This window comes from Anas platyrhynchos, chromosome 28 (assembly GCF_047663525.1).
Source record: "Anas platyrhynchos isolate ZD024472 breed Pekin duck chromosome 28, IASCAAS_PekinDuck_T2T, whole genome shotgun sequence".
NCBI classification, from domain to species: Eukaryota; Metazoa; Chordata; class Aves; order Anseriformes; family Anatidae; genus Anas; species Anas platyrhynchos.
Genome location: NC_092614.1, coordinates 6,361,892 through 6,382,919, shown reverse-complemented (window position 1 = coordinate 6,382,919; position 21,028 = coordinate 6,361,892). Strand labels below are relative to the sequence as shown.

At 56.9% G+C, this 21,028-nt stretch overlaps 1 protein-coding gene and 1 long non-coding RNA gene across 3 annotated transcripts; one reads left to right on the top strand and one right to left on the bottom strand.

The window, feature by feature from the left end:
* The first annotated feature begins 486 nt into the window (after positions 1–486).
* On the top strand, positions 487–20,378 carry PLEKHM1 (pleckstrin homology and RUN domain containing M1). 2 transcript variants are annotated; one of them, XM_038168633.2, is made up of 12 exons: positions 487–566; positions 3,758–3,839; positions 5,442–5,689; positions 7,085–7,720; positions 9,317–9,650; positions 12,275–12,515; positions 12,975–13,871; positions 15,694–15,839; positions 15,970–16,163; positions 16,629–16,692; positions 17,253–17,410; positions 19,553–20,378. In XM_038168633.2, exons 2-12 carry the CDS (start codon positions 3,798–3,800, stop codon positions 19,677–19,679), a joined length of 3,087 nt encoding a protein of 1,028 aa, XP_038024561.1. In that variant the 5' UTR covers positions 487–566; positions 3,758–3,797; the 3' UTR covers positions 19,680–20,378. The 2 variants fall into 2 exon arrangements, with proteins under 2 accessions (XP_038024561.1, XP_071885084.1); XM_072028983.1 differs by lacking the exon at positions 487–566 and adding an exon at positions 1,039–1,643.
* Positions 14,487–15,804, bottom strand: LOC139999713 (uncharacterized). Its single transcript, XR_011805215.1, has 2 exons — positions 15,671–15,804; positions 14,487–15,386 (listed from the first exon to the last, which is right to left on the bottom strand). It is a non-coding gene; the product is annotated as an uncharacterized lncRNA (long non-coding RNA).
* Positions 20,379–21,028: the final 650 nt, after the last annotated feature.

The window sequence follows — 21,028 nt, the reverse complement described above, 5'->3', positions numbered from 1 at the left end:
TGCGCCCCCACGGCTGTGCCCAGGCCTCTGCACACGTGTGTGTGTGTGTGTGTGTGTGTGTGTGTGTGTGTGTGTGCAGGGGGGGCTGTGGGAACGTGGGGGGGGCAGCGCAGCTCCGTGTGTGGGTGTGTGCCTGTGTGTGTGTGTGCATACACGTGTGTATGCCTGTGTATGTGTGTACACATGTACGTGTGTACATATATGTGTGCATGTGTGCGTGTGCTTGTGTCCATGTACGTGTGTGTGGTGTGTGCACGTCTGCACGTGTGTGTTTGTGTGTACGTGTGTGTGGTGTTTGCATGTCCATGTGTGCAGCTGTGTACACGTGTGTGTGTGTGTGCACGTGTCCGTGTGCCCGTCCCTGCACGCGCACCTCCCCGTTCCCGTTCCCGCGCTGCTGCCGCGCGCCCCGCCCCTTTAGCCCCGCCCCTGGGGGCGTGGCCCCGCCGCCCTCGGGCCCCGCCCCGCTGCCGCCACCGTCACGGGGGGGGTGAGGAGGGGCGGGGCGGGGCGGGGCGGGGCGCGCGGGCTCCGCTTCCGGGTTGCCGGCCGGGAGCGCGCAGCCGGTGAGCGGGGGCGGGGCCGGGCCGGGGGGGGGCGGGGAGGGGGCTGGGGAGGGAGGGGGCTGAGGGGGGGGGGACAGGGGCTGGGAGGGGGCTGCGCGCTGCCCCCAGCCCCCCCCCGTTCCCTGCCAGCAGCCCCCGCAGGCTGCCCGTGCCTCGGGAGCTCCGGTAGCGCGGTTCCCTCAGCCCCCGGCGGCTGCCCCGTGCTGGCCGTGCCCGTGCCCGTGTGGGGCCGGGGGCCGCGGCCCTGCCCTGCCCTGCCCCCGGCCGGTCCTCGCGGCCCCCCCGCTGCCCTCCCCTCGGCCGCCCCCGCCGTGTCCCCCCCCCGGGCCGTGCCCTCCCCGCGGGCCCGGTGGCCGTGACCCAGCCGGGGCTGGCGCACGGGGGTGGCACCGGCTCGGGCGGACGAGCCCGGGGGCACCGGGCTGGGGGGGGCAAGGGGCGGGCTGGGGGCGGCTCTCGGCCTCTGCTTCGCCGCCACCCGGAGCTGCCCGCTCGGCACGGGAGGGCCGCGGGGCTGGGGCACGGGGCCGGGGCAGGAGGGGCCGGGTTCGGTGTCTCCTCGCTGCCCTGAGGGCCCCCGGTGCTGGGTGCGGGCACCTGGAGAGCAGCGGGCCTGCAGGGCCTGCAGGGACACACCTGGGGCTTTCGGGGCCCCCCCGTATTGAAGCAGGGCTGGGTGGCCGTGGGGCCGAAAGTTTCCCTCGTGCTGCAGCCAGGGCAGGACAGAGCTGTCCTGACGCGGGGCTGGGGCTGCCCGGCCCGGCACAGCTCCCGTTCCCCCTGGGTGGATGGGGCCCGGCCCCGTGCTCGTGCCTGGAAAATGAGTGGCTCCGTCTCCAGGCCTTGAGTCAGCGCCTAACGCCGTCCCCTCGGCGCTTGTTTTCCATGCCCAAAGTGCCGGTGGTGACTCGGTGTTTATTTATAACTTGTCGGGAGAGCGAAGAGCCGGGCTTCGGGACGGAGCGGAGGGGCACTGCCCAGGCTCCATCCCAACAAGCAGCTCCGGGGCCTGGGGCCGCTTTGTTGCGTTCTGGGAATCGGACAGCTCTGCTCACACACCGCGGGCTCCCTTCCTTGGTAGGTAAACCACACGAGCTGGCTTTCTGCTTTCTTGTTCTCTGGTTTATTTTGTTCCACTTTGGCAGTTTTGCTCAGCCCGCAGAGCCCTCGAGGCAGCGGGTGCTGGGAGGCCACGTGGGGTTTGTGCCGTGGACGTGCTCCTGTCCGTGCCCACACGTCCGTCCTGCGCCAGGTGCGCCTGGAGACCAAAACCAGCAGTGGCTTTCCGAGGGCTCTGTGAGCATGTCGGGCAAGATCCGCCAACACGGCGTGTTTGTTGTGCTCACTGCTCGGGGAGGTGCTGCCCCAGCAGATCGCTGGGTGAATTCATGGCACTGGGATGAACTGGTTGGACTGGTCGTAGCGTGCGTCCTCAACCTCCTGCCTCCCGGGGAGGCTGGAGGAGCTGGGGCTGGAGGAGCTGAGGCCAGCAAGGGAGCAGAGGTTTTGGGGGCACCTCTGCTGGGGTCCATCCTGTGCTTAGCAAGTCTGGAAGAGTTTGCAAAATTATCCCTCACTGTGACAGCTGGGGACACGGGTGGCTGGGGCAGCCCCAGAGCCAGCGCTGGCTCTTGCAGGAGCCACTCAGGTGCAGCAGCAGACGTGCCACCCCGTGCCCACAGCTGTGTCTGTCCCTCCAGCAGTGCTGAACCTCAGGGTGGCATCGGGCGAGCTGTGGGACCCGTTAGCAGGAAGGCAGCAGGTAAAGGGGCAGAGTCTGACACTGGCTGAGCCTCCACGGCACAGGGCAGGGATGGGGACGGCTCCCCGTGGTCTTCAACCACTGCTGCCGTCACCTCGGCGCCCTCCCTGCACCCGCTGCCCCCTGCCAAAATGCCGGGCAGCAGCTCGGAGCCAGAGGTGAACATTCCCGTAATCGCTGTGCTCCCGCTGGCCTGTGTCGCAATCCTGGGAGAGGAAATCTTATGACAAGCAGTGGCAAAAACAGTTTCCTTTTCTATTAAACTCTGGTGAACTCTGGCCACGCTGGGGATGGAGCTGGAGTTGCTCACCAAAGAGCTCCTGACCTGGGGCTGTGCCAAGACGGACCAACCACCCGCGCTGCTCGGGCTTTGGGATTCACAGGATTTGGGCCACCTTTGCCTCCACAACTGGCCTTTGCGGTGGAAGTGCGTGGTCGTACCCAAACCCTTCTGTCCACTGCTGGCTCTGTCCTCTGCTTCAATGGCAAAGCCAAAGCGAGTGCTTCAACTCGAGGGAATACGTTTCCAGCCCCTAGTCTTTGGGAAGCTTCGTAGCAGCTGCTGCTGGAGCTTCTCTCAAGCTCATTTAAGCACCCGAGCACGTTGTGTTGGAGCTGGGCTGCGGCCACGCGCCAGCAGCCACGCGCCTTTGCTCCCAGAGCCTCCAGGTACACGCCGGTGTCGACAGACGGCTCCTAAGAGCTGGGTAGGAGGCCAGACGTCAGAATTAAAGTCTCTTTGTTCTCTGCTACCACCTTCCTGTTACAGACAGCTCTGGCACAGCAGACAGTTCTCGGTATGGCTTTGCCAGGGTTTCCCGTAGTGGAGGGCAGTGTTTTTTTTCCTTCTGCTCTGCGTTCTGCTGGGAAAGGGGCGATGCTGGAGCATCTGCCTCTGAATGGGGCAACTGAGAACCGCATGGAGAGCCCTGAAGTGGCTGCTCAGACCGCTCTGTGACAGGCAGAATTGCTGTCACCTCCACATCCCCCCTGTGCCACCACAGTGGCGATGTCATCTTTGTTTTTCTGTGTCCCATCATTCGGGCTGCCCGGCCAAATGCAGGTGTTTTGCTGTCCTCGCTGCGTGCCTGGTGGTTGGCACTGCAGGTAGTGGGGGAGCAGAACAGAAGCAGTCCCTGGCCCTGCGCACGGCGCTGGTGGCTTGGCCAGCATGCAGCCTGGCGTCTCACCGGGTTTAGTAATTAACCTGCAGAGGCTAATTACTCCTCTCGGTCTCTCGCTGTTGGCCACGCTCTGTTCTGTCTGTTCCCGTGTGGTCTTGGGTTGGTCCCGGCTGGAATGTGGCAGCAGTCTGGCTGGGAGCGCTCACTGCTGCGTGACTCTGGGTGCCCTCTGCACGGCAGGCGGGTCCCCCGTGAGCCCAGTAGGTGAGCAGCGCTCAGACACGCTCCTCCTCCTTGTCCCAAAGGTGACATGTGAACGCAGTGCCGGGAGCAGCAGCAGCTGAGATGCATTCGAGCCACGCCGATGACCCCAAGGAAGTCATACAGGTGAGTACATCACATGCACCCTGAACCCCAGCCTGCGCCAGTTGCTCCCAGTGCAGCCCCAGTTCCTGGCTGGACGTGGTTGGACACGGCTGTGCTGCCAGCTGGGGCTGGGACGCTGCAGGCAGGAGAAGGGTGGCTGGTGCTGGCGGAGCATCCTCAGGTCTGCCTGGCTGTCTGAGTTGGAGCAGAGGTGGGTGGCTGCAAGTTAAACCCCACCAGGCTCCACCGTGGGATGCGCACTGAGGAGCTGGGGAGGGTTCTTGGCCCCTTACCCGGGGAAGGAGCATTGCTGCCGAGGCTGTTTGGGGTGTCTGGACTTCCTTCACTCAGCCTTTGGAGTCTGAACACATTTCACGAGCAAGGTTCAAACGCGGCAGTGAAGTCTGTGTCTTTAATTCATCCTGCAGCGGAATTATTCATGCATGACAGATAACATCGCTTGCACTCTTTAATCCTGTTAGCCCACGGTTGCTGCTCGCAGGCAGGTTGCTTGTGCTGGCAGATCTGGGGGCAGCTGGGAAGGGGTGGTATGATCAAGGATACAGCATGTGTCCCTGAACTACAGCTGCCACAAACCTTACTTAGGTGCATTTCCCCTCCTGAAAAACTATTTGGGGCTGGAAGTTTGTTAGGAGAAAATTTGTGGCTGAGAAAGGTTGGAGAGGAGAAGTCATTTGAAAAAATGTTACTGAATATCTCCCTTGCAAGGAGAACAGTCTCTCTGGAGCTGGGACTTGAGTGGCCCATCTGAACCCCAGCTCTGCCCCCTCCGTTGCTCAGTGGCAGCGGCTGGTGCCTTTGGGTATGAATTCGGAGGGCTGCGTGATTGACACCCAAGTGCCAAGTGCTTGCTAGGTTCACGGCCAAGCTGGCAGAGTTTGCCAAATGTCTGCTGGGAAGTGCAGCTTTCATTTTAAATAAGGCTGACTGAGACAGCTGGGCTCAGCTGCGTTTAAAAAATCGTTTCCACCAGCATAAAATTGTTAAATTCATTGAATTTGCTTCTTTTTGACTCTGGTGGAAGGAGGAGGAAAGCAGAACTGTTGGAATGTGAAATCCCCATGTTACGGCTTCTGAGCTCACCCCGGCTCCCAGAAGAGTACAGCAAACAACACAAGCTGTCCTCTCAAAAGCATTTGCCACAATGGCTTTGATTTCTGTGAGGGGTTCCCTCCTTAGCGTTCCTTGTTTATCACCCGTGCTTATTTAATCCATGTGTTTTCCCTGAGCAAATGCCTGGAAAGAAAGAACCGATTTCTTCTTTTCCCCACCCTCTTAAGCAATTTGATGTCTTTGGAAGTGCTGCACGCTCTAAAGGCAACCCCAGAAACCCAGTGGGCCCCAAAACGTGAGCTAAAGGAAGAACTATTTGCATAAATTACTCGTTTAAAAAAGGCAGATCGACGCTGATGCCAAGAGCGTGAGTCCCCAGCTGGACTGGTTCCGCTGTAATGCTCGCTGCTGGTTTCTGCGGGGCACGTGGATAAAGCAGGAATTGCATGGTGCCTCTCTGGATGAGCCTTGCAGTTTTGGAGCCCTTTTATTGCCCTTTTTTCCTGACACTTATCCTTACTACCTAAGCCTGCACCTCCTGTGTTGCAGCTGATCAAGAAGCAGCTGGTGAGCGCGATCAAGGCGCTGCAGAAGCAGTACGTCTCTTCAGATGCCGTTGTGACCAGCGACGATGGCAACGCCAACACCCTCTGCAGCGCCCTGGAGGCCGTCTTTGTGCATGGGCTGAAGGCGAAGCACATAAAGACAGAGACGGGGGGGAAAGGGAAGAAAGCAGGCAGCCGCCTGCCGCTTCCCCAGCCTGTCTTTTGGGGCCTGCTGAAGAGCATCACGCACCGGTGAGTTTGCACACCCAGGTTTCTGCCCTCCCTTTGGCACCAAGAGGGGCAAACACCACAAAATTTTAAGGGGAGCTGGCTGGACAGGGGTTTGCTTTGCTCCCGCTCCCCGTACGCTTCATCCCTACAGCCAAAATGTTGGATGGTCTCAAAGGGTGTCCTGCTGGGCAGGGGCTGCCCAGGACCATGGCGGGCTCCGGAGGAGGAGGGCAAAACCCCTGTGGAGCCGAGGGATGCTGTGGGGCTAGGCACGGGGCACCTGCTGGTACCAGCACGGCCTCTAAGCATGCGCTGGGGGTTTGGTGACATTTGGATGTTAGGCAATGTCACCATTTAAAGCTTCACCTGCACCAGGCGTTAAACTGCTGTGCCAGCTTGGGGCATGCTCCTGTTTAATTCTGGGGAACCAGGCTGTGTAGGGGGGCTTGGTGTCCCCAGTGGGACCAGAGGACCGTGACTGCACAGCGCAGGGCCTGGTCTCCCTCCTGCCATTTACCTTTTGGGGACAATCGTGCTTCTCTTCTCCACGCCCAAAAAGAGGAGAATCAGGCCTGACCTTATCTGTGAACCTTGTGGAGTTCTCGGGTGTGTAACTGTCATTACTTGCTGGGGGTTTTGAGCCACTCCCTAGGCAGAGTCTTTCCGCACAAAGTAACAACCCACAAAGAAGGATTTTTGAAAGCCTCATCCAACTCCATCAGCGACTCTTGAATTATGAAAGAGTGGATGAAAATAGCAGATTCACACGGTATGGGGGATATCTTTGTGCCCTTTGAAGATTTTCGTCTTTGAGAGACAGATTAAAAACTTCAGAAAGTTCTGCTCTAATTTTTGTAGCATCTGAAGTGTCGACTACAGAGGTGTGAGCTGGGGCCAGGGGGGATTAGGAAGCATGGTGTCGCTGTTGGATTTGGGGAAAAAACAGCTGAAGTCAGGAGGCTGAGACTGGTTGAGGAACTTCACTCAAGCCTTGTGCTTTGCTTTTTGGCTTGCCATGGCGCTTTCCACTGTGTTTTGGCTGGTGGGAAATGTGGAACTAGAACTTGGACATATGGTTGTCACCAATGAGTGACACAAATGAGTTTTCCCCTCGTCTCCTTCCCATGGTCCAGGGCAAGCGCAGAGACACAGGAGATGTCTCCAGCCAGAGCAGCAGTGCCCAGGGGCACCCCCCAGGGATGGCTGGGCTCATCACCAATATATTTGGTTTAGAGGAACTCGGGAGTTGTTTTTTTTTTCTCTGTGGGAAACCACATTTTCCACGGAACAAAGATTTTCCACTGCCTGTTCTGACCCAACTCCTAATCTCCCATAGCAGAACAGTTTGGCAGCCCGGGATGGACTAGAAATGCAGCCCCTCACCTCCTCTTCAATTCTTTTTCTCTCTTGCCCCAGGAACATTGTCTCAGAGCTGGAACAACTCATTTTTATCAACACGGACGTCGGCCGCTGCCGGGCCTGGCTGAGGCTGGCTTTGAACGATGGCCTCGTGGAGTGCTACTTGAAGCTGCTGCTGCGGGAGAGGCCGCGGCTGCCTGAGTACTACCAGTCCACGGCTCTGCTTTTGGACGCCGAGGAGTGCGAGTTCCTCCTTAGCTACCTGCAGGGCTTAACGTCCTTAACCTTTCAGCTGTCTTACAAATCGGCAGTGTTGAACGAGTGGACTGTCACCCCTCTCTCCCTGTCCGGGCTGTGTCCTGTTTCGGAGCTGCTGGAGCCCCTGACGTCCTCGACATCCGAGCCCCGGAGAAAAGCGTCGCTGGGTTCCATCTCCCAGTCTTCGGGATCAGATGAGATTGAAATTCAGCCCTCCATCCTGCCCATCAGCAAAGCTGGTGTCAAAACCAAGCTGACGTCGTCCTCGCTGAGCCTCAACACGACAGGCTCGTCCCAGCTGTCCTCCAGCCTCGGCTCCGACAGCGCCCTCCAGCCCCACTGCGCCCAGAGCCCCGAGCGGAGCGAGGAGCCGCTCTCCTGCGACTCTGACCTGGGCACAGCCACTGCCGAGGACCTGGACAAGTCACTACAAGAGTGAGTCTTTCCCCAGACCTCTTCAGTGGGATTTCTAACCCCTTTATTTTCTCTCTATAGGCAGGAAGGCTTTCTCCCCTTTTTAACAGGCTGCTTTTTCCTCCTGGAAAGAACCTGAAAGGTTAAAAGATGAAAAGCTTGGCACAGCTTGCCAGGACCCTGCTGCCAAGGCAAATGAGCACCTGAGGACTGAAGTGTGTGCCTGTCCTCTCTGCCAGGGCAGACACGTCAGAAAAATGCTGCTCCCTGCTTTCAGGAATGTGACATCTCCATGGCATACGCTTGGGGCTTTTCGGCAGGGAAGAAATGAATTTGGTCATAGGAAGGAGTTCTAATTTGCACCTTCTGCAGATACTTCAAAGGAGGAAGGTTGTTAGTTTGTCATCCTCGTGATTTATTTCTGCAAAACACTCAGACAGCAAGCACAAGGATCTCCAGCAGGCTGTATAAGCTCTGAGTAATCAGCAAATATTTTCCCCACTGCCCTGAAAAATGAAGGATGTGTTGTCTGACTGAGCCTGGCCTTGGGGTGGCGTTTGGCAACTGCACGCTGCCCGGTGTTGGCTTTAGAGAGGGCTGCAAGGCTGTGAGCAGAGCTGTAACTGCTGCGTCTCGCCCTGCTTGCTTGGAAGAGGCCACCTTTAGTGGCAGAGCCAGAGCTGGGCAAGGGCTTTCTCAGATTGCGACCAAACAGCCATTTCACATAGGTCTGAAACAGCAAGTGTGCTGAAATTCCCACAAAAGCAGAAACACTTTGCTTTCAGTTGACCAGCAGGATGAACGCCTTTAAAACCTTCTTGTTTCAGGTCACTTTATGCCCACGTAACAAGCAAAAAAAAACCACACAGGCAAATTTTAAAACAAAAGTAGAATTTTGAATGGAATGGTCAAACTGAAACAGGAGACTTGTAAATGAAACATTACCTTTGTTGTAAATGTTTTATTGGCCAGAAGAGGTGCACATCAGCTCAAGCTCATGAGGAGCTTTGAAGTGCTTAAAGCTGACATTTTTGGCAAGCTGGTTAATTGCTCAGTTATTTCCCAAGGTTTAGAGCTCTTGCCTGCGCTTCCCCATCAATAACAGCGTTGTTACCTACTTCTAGGATTTTGCATTTTATGATAATCCTGGAAGAACCACCCTTGATTTGACTAAACTCACGATGGAAAGACTTTGTTTTGAATTTTCAGCTGGGCTGGTTTAGTTTGACTTGGTGCAGCAGAGGCATGGGACCAGCATCTGGCATGGCCAAGCTCCACTTAAAGTTGCTTGTTAATGGTTACAAAAACATCTGAAATTCGGGGGTGTGTTGAGGAGTCATACGATGGGCCCATTAACCCCTCAGTGTCAGAAGTAAATGAAAATCTGGTAATGCAGCTCAGTAGGAAAAGCATCCTTTGTGGGGTCTTGGGCTGGTGATGGGCTGGCGGCTGGGCTTTGTGTTTCCTGGGGGCAGGGCTGGTGCCTGGCAGCTTGGAGCTGTCAGCCCGCCGGGGCTGAGCCCTGCTCTGGGGGCTGGTGCTGAAGAACCAGGCAGAGCCACATGCTAGGTCCAGGTCAGCGCAGCTGCACCGAGCTCACTGCTGTTTCTTTCTCAGGGTGCTGTCCGAGTTCAGCAAAGCCAAGCCGAGCCACGACGCCCCACCAGACCAGCTCGTCCCCGCCGTGCTGGGGTGCTCCCCGCCGCCGCCCGCCTGCCCCCCAGCACCCCCGGCGCCCTCTGAGGATGCTCGCCCACCACCACCTCCCACCAGACAGAGGGGCAGTGTCCGCACTGTCCCCCAGGATGATGCCAGCGTCCCAGCCCCGAGTCCCAGCAGCACCGATGGAGCGGAGGAAGGTGGCCGCGGTGTGGTCAGCAGCAGTGAGGGCAGCCATGCAGTGCGCAGCCCCGCGGCCGAGTACCTCCTTTCTCCGCTGCCGGGTTGCCCGGTAGGTGTCCCAGCTCGTGTGCTGCGCTCCCCAGTATCCTTGTTTTTATGCTTCCTGATCTAACGGGAAAGGAAGGTGAAGGTGGTGACAACTTTGGTAGGCTCCAGTTTCTCTGAACTCTCATCTTCAGGGCCACCGGTGGCACATTTGGTATAAATAACACATAACGTGGGAATCGGCAGGAAGGGGTGGTGGGAGTGCTCCCTGCTCCGTGCACACCTTCCTGGGCCCTGTGCAGCCATCCTGGGCGTGTTGGACCTAAGTAAATATTTCCTGGCAAAAAGAATTCAAAAGCATTTGAAACCCCCCATGGCAAGCTGGTTGTCCCTCACCCAGTCCCCAACAAGAGAAGTTTTCTGTTTTATTAATGGTATCTGAAGGGTGATGAGCTCTTGCACAAATCTAGCCCTCAGCTCTCTGAGCTGACAGAACAGCTCAGGAATGGATTTTCTCCTGGGCTGGGGCCAGCGGACTTTCCTTCACCCTTGTAAGAGGAGGGCGAAGCACTACCTAGGCAGGAAACAAATTGCAGTTGTGCAGTGGAAGAACGTTCACCCAACACAACTGTTCCCGAAGCAGGATGGTGTTCCCTGGTGCTCAGCAGCAGTGCACATCCCTCTTGCAGTCCTCTGCGATCCACTTGCTTTTGCTTTTAAGAAACCTTCAAACAGTCCCATCCCCTGCCTAACTCTGGCTCGCTCCTGACTCATCCTTCCACTCCAGGGAGGTTAGGATCTGCTTTGCACACCCGCGAGCGGTTTCTCTTTTGGGTCCCGGCTCCTTTCGGCTCCTTCCCGGTTATCCCATTTCCGCTGCTTCCTCCTGGCGCTGGGCCAGGCTGACTAATCTGTGTATAACATACGGTGTCAACAGGAAATCCCCTCCTGCTTTCCCATGACTCATGGAGCAACCTGCATTCCGAGCCCCAGAGTAAACAGAGGCTTCCTATAGCGCCTTGTGTCCCTCCTGTAGGGTGGCGCAGACTCTCCCGCTGTGACTTGGTTTGTGGTCGGAATAAACGGCTCTTTGAAAGCAAGGTAGGGTCCTTCCTGGTGGGACACAGCCCTGGAAGGGATGCTCTGGGTCTGGCAAGGCTGCTCCCTTTTGCAGGAGCCCTGATCTGGGTCGTGTTTTGCTCCTGGTGTTTGTTCAGAGGCCTGTCCCACAACCTCACTCCCTGCTTGCAGCCAAACTCCCAGAGCAGCTACAGCTTTGTGTTCTTTCAGCTTAACAGACATCCTTCAGCTTTCAGGTCTCAGCCCCTCATGACATAGCGAGACAAATGTTTTCTCTGCCTTCCCCGCTTTGTTTTCTTCTCAAATAGACAGCAGAACGTTGCTTGTAGCATCCGCTTGCAAGACAGGGCTAGGACCTAGATGTCTTCTCTGCTTCTCCCTGGTAATAAATAATGTTCCTGGCCCCTGTTCCTGCACTGAGCTGGTGTCTCACCTCACCTCAGAAATGCTTGCTGAATCCTTGCATGTGGATGTTGCAGGGAATGTGCTCCTTCCCCAGAGCCCTCTGTGACTTCAGGGCAGGAGAAGCGGTCAGTTTGTGTTTCTGGGCTTCCAAATCGCAGCGTTTTGTTGTGGCTCAGCAGATGGGTGCTCTCAGCCCTGCAGCAGCGCTTACGGGGCACTGCACATTGCACTTTGCTGTGCCCCAACTAAACCTACGGTCAGAAAGTGGTTTGGTGATGTTGTGGGGTAACCCAACCAGCAGCTCAGCACCACACAGCTGTTCGCTCACCCTCCCCTCTCCCTCTGTGGGATGGGGGAGAGAATTAGAAAGAAATGAAAGCCTGTGGGTTGAGATAAAGACAGTTAATTAGGACAGAAAAGAAAGGAAAATAATAATGATGATGATAATAGTACTACTACGAATAATGTGTACAAACAGATGATGCACAGTGCAATTGCTCACCGCCCGCTGACCGATGCCCAGCCTACCCCCAAGCAGCCGGTCCCCCCACCCTGGCCAGCCCCCCCCCATTAATTGTTCACATCACGTCCCATGGTATGGAATACCCCTTTGGCCAGTTCAGGGCAGTCATCCTGGGTCTGTCCCCTCCCAGCTCCTGCTGCACCCCCAGCCTGCCCGTTGGCAGGACAGAGCGAGAAGCTGAAAAGTCCTTGGCTTGGTGTAAGCACTGCTCTGCAACAATTAAAACATCAGCGTGGTATCAACATAATTCTCATCCTAAATCCCAAACACAGCACCCTACCAGCTACTAGGAGGAAAATTAACTCTACCCTAGCCAAAACCAGGACAGGTGAGGACAACCAGGCAGCAGCCCGATGCGGCGAGGCGATGCGCCGTGGTGCCAGCTGCAAGCTCAGGCTCATTGAGCACTTCTTCGGTGCGAGCAATGACAGCCTCCCTGCGGGGTGGTGTTTGCTCTGTCACCCACCCGTGGACATCCCTGCCATCAGCTCCCCAGCTGCGTTAGCCAGGCAGCTGGCAGCCCGTCCACGCTCCCCAAAATACGGCTGCTCACTGGCAGCATGCAGCCAGGGTGTGCTTGGGGGGCCAAAGTCACTGTGCTGGGTGTGCACGGGGCCACCGTGGATGCATGGGTTTGAGTTTGCTGCTGAGGTGTCTTTTTTCATACATTTTTTTAACAGAAAAGAAAGAGCTGGATCTCGGAAGATGATTTCTACAGGCCTTCTGCAGGAGAGAGTGGCAAAAGCCCAGCTGACATCAACGGCTTCGTGCCAGACGGTGCTGGGGAGGGCCCAGCCCCGGGGCTGATCAGTGCTCTCGACTTGGAAAGGCTGTCGGTGCCTTCCTCGCGGGGCGGGAAGCCCAAACTCTCACCCGAGCGGGAGCAAAAGGGCTTCAGCGTCGTGCATCGCCGGCAGATGGGTGCGTGACCCCCACTTTAAGCACGCGTCTGCTGTGGGCAGCGCTCAAGGGCTGGGCAGGGAATTTGGGTGGTCACCTGTCTGGGAGCAGCCCTTGCCATCAGCTGGTGGTGGTGCTGGAAGCTCCAGAAAAGGCAGAGATCCGCAGTGTGGCCGATACCCCCGTAGCTCTGGTGGGAAGCCCTTTAGGGACAGAGGACGTGTGCTGGGTGCCTCTGCCCCCATGGCTCTGCCCACCTTGCAGGACAGATTTCTTTTATGCCATCCCTCTCATTCTTAACCTCAAAACCAAATGCATGGGGACGATTACAGGGGCCCAGCAAGCAGGTCCTGCAAACTCCTGCCCCGTTGCACCTCCCAGCAGGGCTGACTCAAAGCTGCAATGCCTCTGGCTGCTCCCCATTTCCCTTCCCACCTCATTTCCCTTTTGGTTATACTGAGACGTTTGCTTTTGCCCAAGGTCTTTCCAACCCCTTCCGAGGACTCCTGAAGCTCGGCACCCTGGAGCGGAGAGGAGCCATGGGCATCTGGAAGGAGTTTTCCTGCGAGCTGTCACCACTGGAGCTCCGGCTCTTCCTGGACCACGAGGACCGCATCTGCGTCGAGAGCTACTCGCTGCTGCGGTGCGAGTCGCTGGCGTTGACACACTCAGATGGACGCTTCGAGCTGGTTTTCCTGGGGAAAAAGCTGTACCTACGAGCTCCTTCTCGAGACGAGGCCGAGGACTGGCTGGACAGGATCCGGGAGGCGCTGCAGAAGTGCCGGCCTCAGCTGGAGGAGGAGGAGTGGGAGACGCTGGAGTACCCTGAAGATGGTGGTGAAGGCGGCGATCCCGCTGCTGTCCTCCAGTACAACGAAGCGCCTGGGACCAGCTTCGATTGGACTTCAGCTCATGAACCAGAACTGGATGCAATCAAAGAGGCTGTTCTGTACGTGGACGTAGACAAAACATGGGTCCCTTTTATTTTTTCCCTGTCACTGGAAACCTTGAAGTGCTTTAAGGTGAGGAACAACGACAAAATCTTAAGCAACAGTTACGGCATAGAGACGATCCAGGACATTCTTCCAGACACCAGCCTCGGGGGACCATCGTTCTTCAAGGTGATCACCTCCAAAGCTGTCCTGAAGCTGCAGGCTGAGAGCGCAGAAGAAGCAGCATCGTGGAGGGAGCTGGTCCGAGGGGTGCTCGCCTCCTACCTAGAGGCGGCGGAGGAGGCCCTGACGCTGGGTGGCAGCTTGGATGGCAACTCCCAGGTCCTCCTCAAGAGCATCGTGAAGGAGAACGGCTTCTTGCTGCAATACCTGGTGGCCATCCCCGTGGAGAAGGGCCTGGACTCTCAGAGCTTCATCTGCGCAGGTATACGGGGGCTGGTTCGAAAACAAGGATCCCAGCTCTGTCTTGGAGGATAATGTCAAGTTCATTAAGGTTAACGAGGTGACCAAATGCTCTGAGCCCTGCTGCCAACCCCTGTAGCAGGTGGCACCGAAGCCCCTAGGTTGGGCTTCACATCCCAAAGCAGTGGCTGTCCGTGGGCATAGGGTGAGTCCCCAAATACCAGATCCCCATCACACCCCTGCACGGCCTCCAAGGTCAAACTGGGCTGCTGGGGTCCTGCTTAAGAGATGGTGTAGACAGCAGAGGCATTGGCTTCAGTCAAACTCAGGTGGACCTGGTGGAGCTGAGGGGCCCAGGACCCCCTTTCTGGGCATTCGGTGGCCCCAACCTGTGGGGAAGGTGTAGTCAAGGGCAAACCCGAGCCATGGGGGTAGAGCTGTTTTTCCAGTAATGCAGCACAGGAGCAAACGTTGCGATGGGTGTGACAAGCCAATTTTGTGCAATGTTCGTTTGACCTTCAGCACAACGCCTCCCAGCACGCTGGGTGACGCTGGCTTAATAGGATAACGCTCTCTGACCTCTATGGGAGGTGTAATTTGTTCTTTACCTCAGTAAGTCAATTAAACTTCAGATTGCTTTCCTGTTTCTATTATATTTCTTGTACCCCCCAGCAGTTTTTTTTCTAGATCTCTTTTGTTTTTTTTTTTATAAGGTATTTTTCAGTCTTTTTTTATTTGGTCTCTACCTTCCCCTCCAGGCTCTGTCCTGCACCTTCCACCTACCAATAGATGGAAGCAGCAAGCCAAAAAGGCCGATCTCACTTCCCAGTTTCTTTGTGTAGGTTTCCTTGGGCATCTGCCGGCCCTTCGCAGCTCTGCCTCCTTCCACCCAGTGCCGACCTGTGGCTCAGGATGCCCATGCTCGCCCTTCTGCTGCGCCACCCTTTTGGCACAGGAGTGGGTTCTTTGTATGTCAGAGTGGGACAAGCCAGAAGAAATAGAAGCATTTTTGTTTAATGCAGAGAGCAACATCTGAGCTCCATTGTTTCTTTTTACTGCACTCCAGCTACTCCAGAGTGCAAAGGGCTGGACGTTAAAGCCTTGGCAGAGGGTGGTGGAGTGGCCCCAGCTCTTCCCAGGGCAGACACAGCCTCCAGCTGCACCTGCTGGAGCTCAGAGACCCACTGACACTGTTGGTTATTTTAGAGAAGTGAACCCAGTAAAAATAGCACAGAGTTTTCCTGTCTTTACGACTCCAGCTCAGATGTGCTCGCTTCTCCAGCAGCTGTAAAAGCCATGCACGCCTCCCCTGAGACCTAAGCCAGGTTCCTGCAGGGTTGCACACTGCTGGTCTTTTGCTTCTCCCAGCCCCACATTGCCACTCATGGGTGCGGAGCCCGGGCTTTGCTGCTGCTCCCTGCAGCGGTGCCATGCAGAAAGCAGAACTGGGCAGAGCTGCTGGGGCCGGTGGTGGAACGGGCAGGTGGGATTTTGGTTCTTCCCTGGCCCACTGTGATGTTCTTACAGGTCACTTTTCCTAAAAGAAGGAGAAAAGCAGTTTGAATTGAACCAGTTTATGGATCAAAAAATGTGGTGGGTTGAGGTGCCTTGTTTAGGAATGTTCCTGCTGGGCCATTCTGATCTGAATTCCAACCCCTTGTGCAGGAAGGTGCTGGGAGCTCCCAGCCAGCGTCCTGTCACATGCTTTAGCCAGTCTCTGACCCTCTCAAAGATTTCCCTGCCCCATTCTCCCCACAAAAGCTTCTCCCCTGCTCCAGCAGCAGCATGTTGGGCCCTGGGGCAGCACGGGTCCCCTCTCACCATCTTCTGTCTGCTCCCCGAAGGCTGCTCCAGGCAGATCGGCTTCTCCTTCGTGAAGCCCAAGCTCTGCGCCTTCTCCGGGCTCTACTACTGCGACAGCTGCCACCGGGACGACGAGACGGTGATCCCCTCACGCCTCATCCACAACTGGGACCTGACCAAGCGAGGGGTAAGCCCCAGCTGAATCCATGCTGAGCGCAAGGAGATGTCCCTCTGAACGCTCCCACCATCAGCAGGGGTGGAAACATCTCCCCGGACTTTCCCGCAAGCCCCTCACACCCAGCCTCTTCCTGCTGCAGGTCTGCCGGCAGGCGCTGAAGTTCCTCACCCAGATCCGTAACCAGCCGCTGATCGACCTCAAGCTGGTCAACGAGAGCCTCTATGACCATGTGGAGAGGATGAGGCGAATCCTCCGGAGCAGGGAGCAGCTGAAGCTGCTTGGAGATTACCTCATCATGTGCCGCAGCGGGGCCCTGAAGGAGCTGAGCAAGCGGTGAGCACCCTGAGTCCCCTCTCGTGCTCCAGGGTTTCACCTTGCTCTGTCATTGTTGCTGCCGTAGGCTGGGGGTGCCCAGGGTACTGGACAGGATCATCTCCTGGCCCTTGGGTGTGTGCCCTGCTCCTTATTGTCTCATCAGGATGAGGACTGGTTTTCACCTCTGTGTCATGTGCTGGAAGAAGTTACCCGTCTGTTTGTGGGGCAGCACGTGGAGATGGGACTGAGGAATCGTTTTCCTGACCAAGGCTGGACAGGAAACACCTGGGAAAATAGATATTTTTTCCCCCCTTTGAAATGCTCTCAAACAATTTTCAATGGCAGGATTTGGGATGTGTTGTTTGGTGTGAAATCAGGTTTGCAGTAACACTGAGTCTGCATCGCCTGGGCTCTTTTTACTGTGAGGCTGTCTGAGATGTGGTCTGAAGTGTCTAACACACTCCCCTCTGTGCTTGTTTGAAGGCTCGATCACAGGAACTACCTCTTGGAGTGTCCCCACAAGTACAGTGTCACTGATCTGCGGCAGGTGAGAGCTTTGCATTGTAGTTTTGCTGGTACAGAACATCCCCATTTCTGCCTGTGGAGACGCTGCGTGGAACACAGCACTTCTTCAGCAGAAGATTTCAGGCTGCTCAGTTCCTTTTTGCCTTGCTTTCTGTTATCACATGCCTTCTGCAAGTCTTGCACATTAGCTTGGAGGCTAAAATAAGTGACCTGTATCCTCCAAGAACTGTGGAGATTACACGGTAACTTGTTTCAGCTCCCATTAAGTCAGTATTGCTCATCACCGTACCAGCTGCCGTCTGTCACAACTTCTGGAGATGGTCAGTAGGTTTTACAGCAGGAGAATTTTGCATTAACCCCAAAGCTAGGAACCATCCTGGCAGCTTTTGGGTGCTGCTGTGGGTTTATTTTGGCATCCCATTGAGATGCTAAACCCCAAGGCAGGCACGTGGGATCTTGGGTTGGTTTAGGAGGACAGCCGTGTCTCCATAGGCAGCACGAAGCGTGGGTGCAATGTGCGTTTTGCACAGCGCACACCCCTCTGGCTGCAGGCTCCGTGTGCCTGATGTCTGTGCTCCACAGATAGCTGATGGCACCTTCGAGACGTTCCTGCAGTCTCTGATCCAGTTCGCGTCCCATCACGTCTACAACTGTGACCTGTGCACCCAGCGAGGCTTCATCTGCCAGATCTGCAACCGCAGCGACATCATCTTTCCCTTCGAGTTTGACACCACCACCAGGTGAGTGACGTCTCCCTCGCTTTGTGCCTGAGGACGGGCGTGTTTACTGTTGGGCTTTGTGTTTTCTGTCGAAATCCTCTAAAGAGACCAAATCCTTCCCGCACAGAGCCTGCTGCAAGGTGTAGGTGCTGTAGCTGGAGGGTGATCCTTGTCTCACTGGTTCAGCTCAGAACTGGTTATAAACCTTTCCCTAGCAGAGACACTTAACAGGCTGGTGGTCTGCATGAGCTTGCTTTGCCTAAAAGCAGCTCCTAAAACATCCAGAAGCTGCAGAAAATATCACCAAGACTAGGGTCCCCTGCTGCGTTTTCTCTGCAAATATTCCCAGGGTGGCTGAGCAGGATCGCTCATTATCCCTCCTTGCTGCAGGGACAGCACGGTGCTTGTTAAGAGGGCAGTGTCCCCAGGGAACTGATTTTCCCTGTTAAGAGCCCGTGGGCGCTGGGAAGAACTGGCACGTGGGGCTGAGCTGCGCCAGCAGCAGGACAGAGGTCGCGTGTGCTGGGAGCTGGGCTCTGGAGTTGTCGACCTCCTTTGTGTCAGGGGAGGCCGAGTGGGGTTTTGCAGCAGGAAGGCAGCTCAATAACATCCTCGCTGAGCTGAACCCAGCTTCCTGCCCCTCCGCCACGCGTGTGACAGCCAGCCGCACGGGTCACACCGCGACTCGCTGCAGGATGCAACCGAAACGCCTCCGAACAATAACCCAGCCGGGCGAGTGACGTTTGCATTTGCAGCAGCCGCTTCCTGAGGCCACCGTGGAGGCAGAAGCTGCTGCTTTTGGGGAGGGGCTCACTCAGAAACTCGCGGGGCAAAACCTCCGCTTCGCAACCCGCCCCCTGCAGCGGCAGGAGGAGGAGGAGCTGCCTGAAAAATATTCCCCTGGGAAAGCACAGGGCACCAGGCAGCACCCTCCTGTCCCGTCTGTCTGTGCACAGGCTGTTTCCATACCTCGAGCAACTCTGGGTTTGCACCCGTCTGCTGGGAGCAAGGTTTGAGCCCAGAATTTTCATCCCATGGTATTTTGGCGGTCTCCTGGCACATTGCTCTGCATCCTGCACTCCCTCTGCCGTTGCTCTGTCTGGCAGCCCCTGCTTCCTTTGGGAAATGCAGCTCAGGTCTCACGTGGCGCTGGAAGCTCAGCGCCAGGTTGACGGCATTAAACAAGGCACGTCTGCAGTCAGCTGAGCACCAGGCATTTGCAGCGCTCAGGGCATTTCAGCTAGCTGACCCACCGGCATGCGGATCAGCTGCATTTTGCTGCTGCTTGCAAGGTGAGAAAGGTGGGGGCTCATGACAGGGAGAAGAAAGTGAGCCCAGCCTCTTAGCACTCACTGCTGTTTACTCGAGATAACTCGTGAACGCCCCTCACAAAATGGGTGTCTCCCGCGAGCCAGCCCCACACAAGGTGTAATTTACAGCTGTTTACATTCCTGCTGCATCGCGGCCGCCCTGGTGCAGGCCAGCTCCAAACGCTGCACTCAGAGGCTGCCCAACCCCAGGGTGGCTCTCATGTCCCCAAACAATGTCCCTGGCTGTTCTGCAGGCTGTGACACTGACTTGTGCAGGGCGGGGGTCTCCAGGCTGTGCCCCCAGTGTGGCGAGCAGAGGGGAAAGCCCTGCAGAGAGCCGCATCTTGTCCTCACCAGTACAGCTGGGCTCAGGCTGCCCTGTGACTTCGCAGGGTTTAGGGGCTCAGGCTGCAATGTTTTACTTGATCTTGTGGTGCTCGGAAGCCTCTTCCCCCTCCTGCCCTGCTCCGAAAGCAAAGTGCAAAGCTCACAGCTCACTTGATATCTTGCTCTTTCATCTGCAAAAAGCCAGCAAGGTGCTGGCAGCTGATGCTCGATGCAGGGGTTGCTCTTTCAGGCAGAGCTGCTGCTTTTCTCCTGTGTTTGCTGGAGGCAGGGCTTTTGGGGGATGAATTACTGCTCCTGCTAGCAAAGCGTGCCGTTTTGTGTCCAGCAGGTGGCTGGATCCTGCCAGGGCCAGCCGACGTGTCGAGTCCTCAGGGCTTGTCTCTCTCCGGGCACTTACTTGGAGGAAAGGGAAACAAGGAAGCATCCCCAGGTCCAGTTTGGTGGGAGAAGCACAGTCGTTGCCCGATGTTGCCAACAGGATGGGGTTTTCCTTGCTTTGTTCTAGGTGCAGTAACTGCAAAACCGTCTTCCACCGGGAGTGCCAGGCCAGTGCCCAGTCCTGCCCGCGCTGTGAGCGCCGCCGGCGATACCAGCAGGAACAGGAGGCGGATGGTGCGGGGCCAAGCCTCTAGCACCTGTGGATTGGCCCGAAGACAGCACTTGGCCTCTCCGAGAGCTGCAAGACCGCTGAGAGTCGGGGGCTGGCACGCTTGGAGGTGTCGAGCATGGACCCCAGGAGCTGCCAGTGCTGAGCAATGACCACGGCTGGGGGCTGCTCCTGCACCCAGGAACCCTGCAGCCTTCAGGGGCCGAGCCAGGGGAGCCAGAGCTGGCCGGGAGCGAGCTGGTGCTGTGTGGGGCTGGGGCCAGCAGCCACCTGCTGCCGAATCCCCCAGCAGCACTTCCCCCGGCGATGGAGATGCAGCGGCTTTCCCGGGTGCACGTCAGGATTTCAAATCAAGGGTGTGGATAAACTGACAGTGATTAAAGCTCTAGTTTTTTAGGATGTTCGGTACAGAAAACTGCTATTTTTATATGTAGGGGTTTTGCACAGAACTCGCTTGCCTGCTTGTGGGGGCACTAATGGCAGCCGCAGCACGGGGTCAGGGGGATGAGGTGACACTTGTGCCTTCAGCGATCTGAGTGCGTGGGGCAGGCAGAGCATCGCCTGCGGGGAGAGCCCACGGCACTGCGTGGCCTTCCCCGAGAGGAGAGCTGAGCTGCTCCCCCTGCCTGCTGATTTTAATCCTTGGCCAGTTGTGAGGCCACAAAGAACATTTTATTTTCTTCTCACTCCGGTGCAAAAATTATTAAAGTTTATTTAACAACAAGTGAATCTGCCGTGTTTGCATCTTCTGGGTTTGCTTCTCCACAGGGGGTGCTAAGCTGGTGCCTCGGCAGGAGGGGTTTGCTGTCAGTGCTGTGACCTTGCCTCCATGTTTGATGTCACAGAATCACAGAATCACAGAATTTCTAGGTTGGAAGAGACCTCAAGATCATCGAGTCCAACCTCTGACCTAACACTAACAGATGTCCTCCATGTTCGCATCCACCTGCAATTTTGGGGGCTGCTGTGGGTGCGGGGTGCCCAGCTGAAGTGCGGGCTGTTGGGGTGCTCTTCCTGGCACCCCAGGGTGCCTCCCTGTCCCTTGGTGTGGGACACACTGCCTGCTTCCCCATCGGGGGATAGTCCCCATCCAGTCCCTCTACTCGCCCTCAGCACCCTTGGGGCTGCAGCACCAGCCCTGTGCTGCCATTCCCAGCCCCATATCCCTCCCCACCTGCTCCCCCCGTCCTTCAGCATCTCCCATGCGAGGTGCCACCTCCGTTCCCCTGCCCCTCTCCCTTCCCTGACACCGGGGGTTCCCCAGGGCGCACCCACCCCCACCCCACAGCATCCTCCCCACACCTGGGTTGCAGACAAACCCCTCGGCGGGGACCCCCGGGCCCGGTGACGGCATCGCCCGCCGCGGAGGCCGAG

Excerpts from the sequence above, each read along its gene's own strand:
- PLEKHM1 (XM_038168633.2), top strand. The coding sequence starts at position 3,798 with ATGCATTCGAGCCACGCCGATGACCCCAAGGAAGTCATACAG. Across the intron at positions 3,840-5,441 it reads ACCCCAAGGAAGTCATACAG|CTGATCAAGAAGCAGCTGGT; the intron begins GTGAGTACATCA and ends CCTGTGTTGCAG. Across the intron at positions 12,516-12,974 it reads CGTGCATCGCCGGCAGATGG|GTCTTTCCAACCCCTTCCGA; the intron begins GTGCGTGACCCC and ends CTTTTGCCCAAG.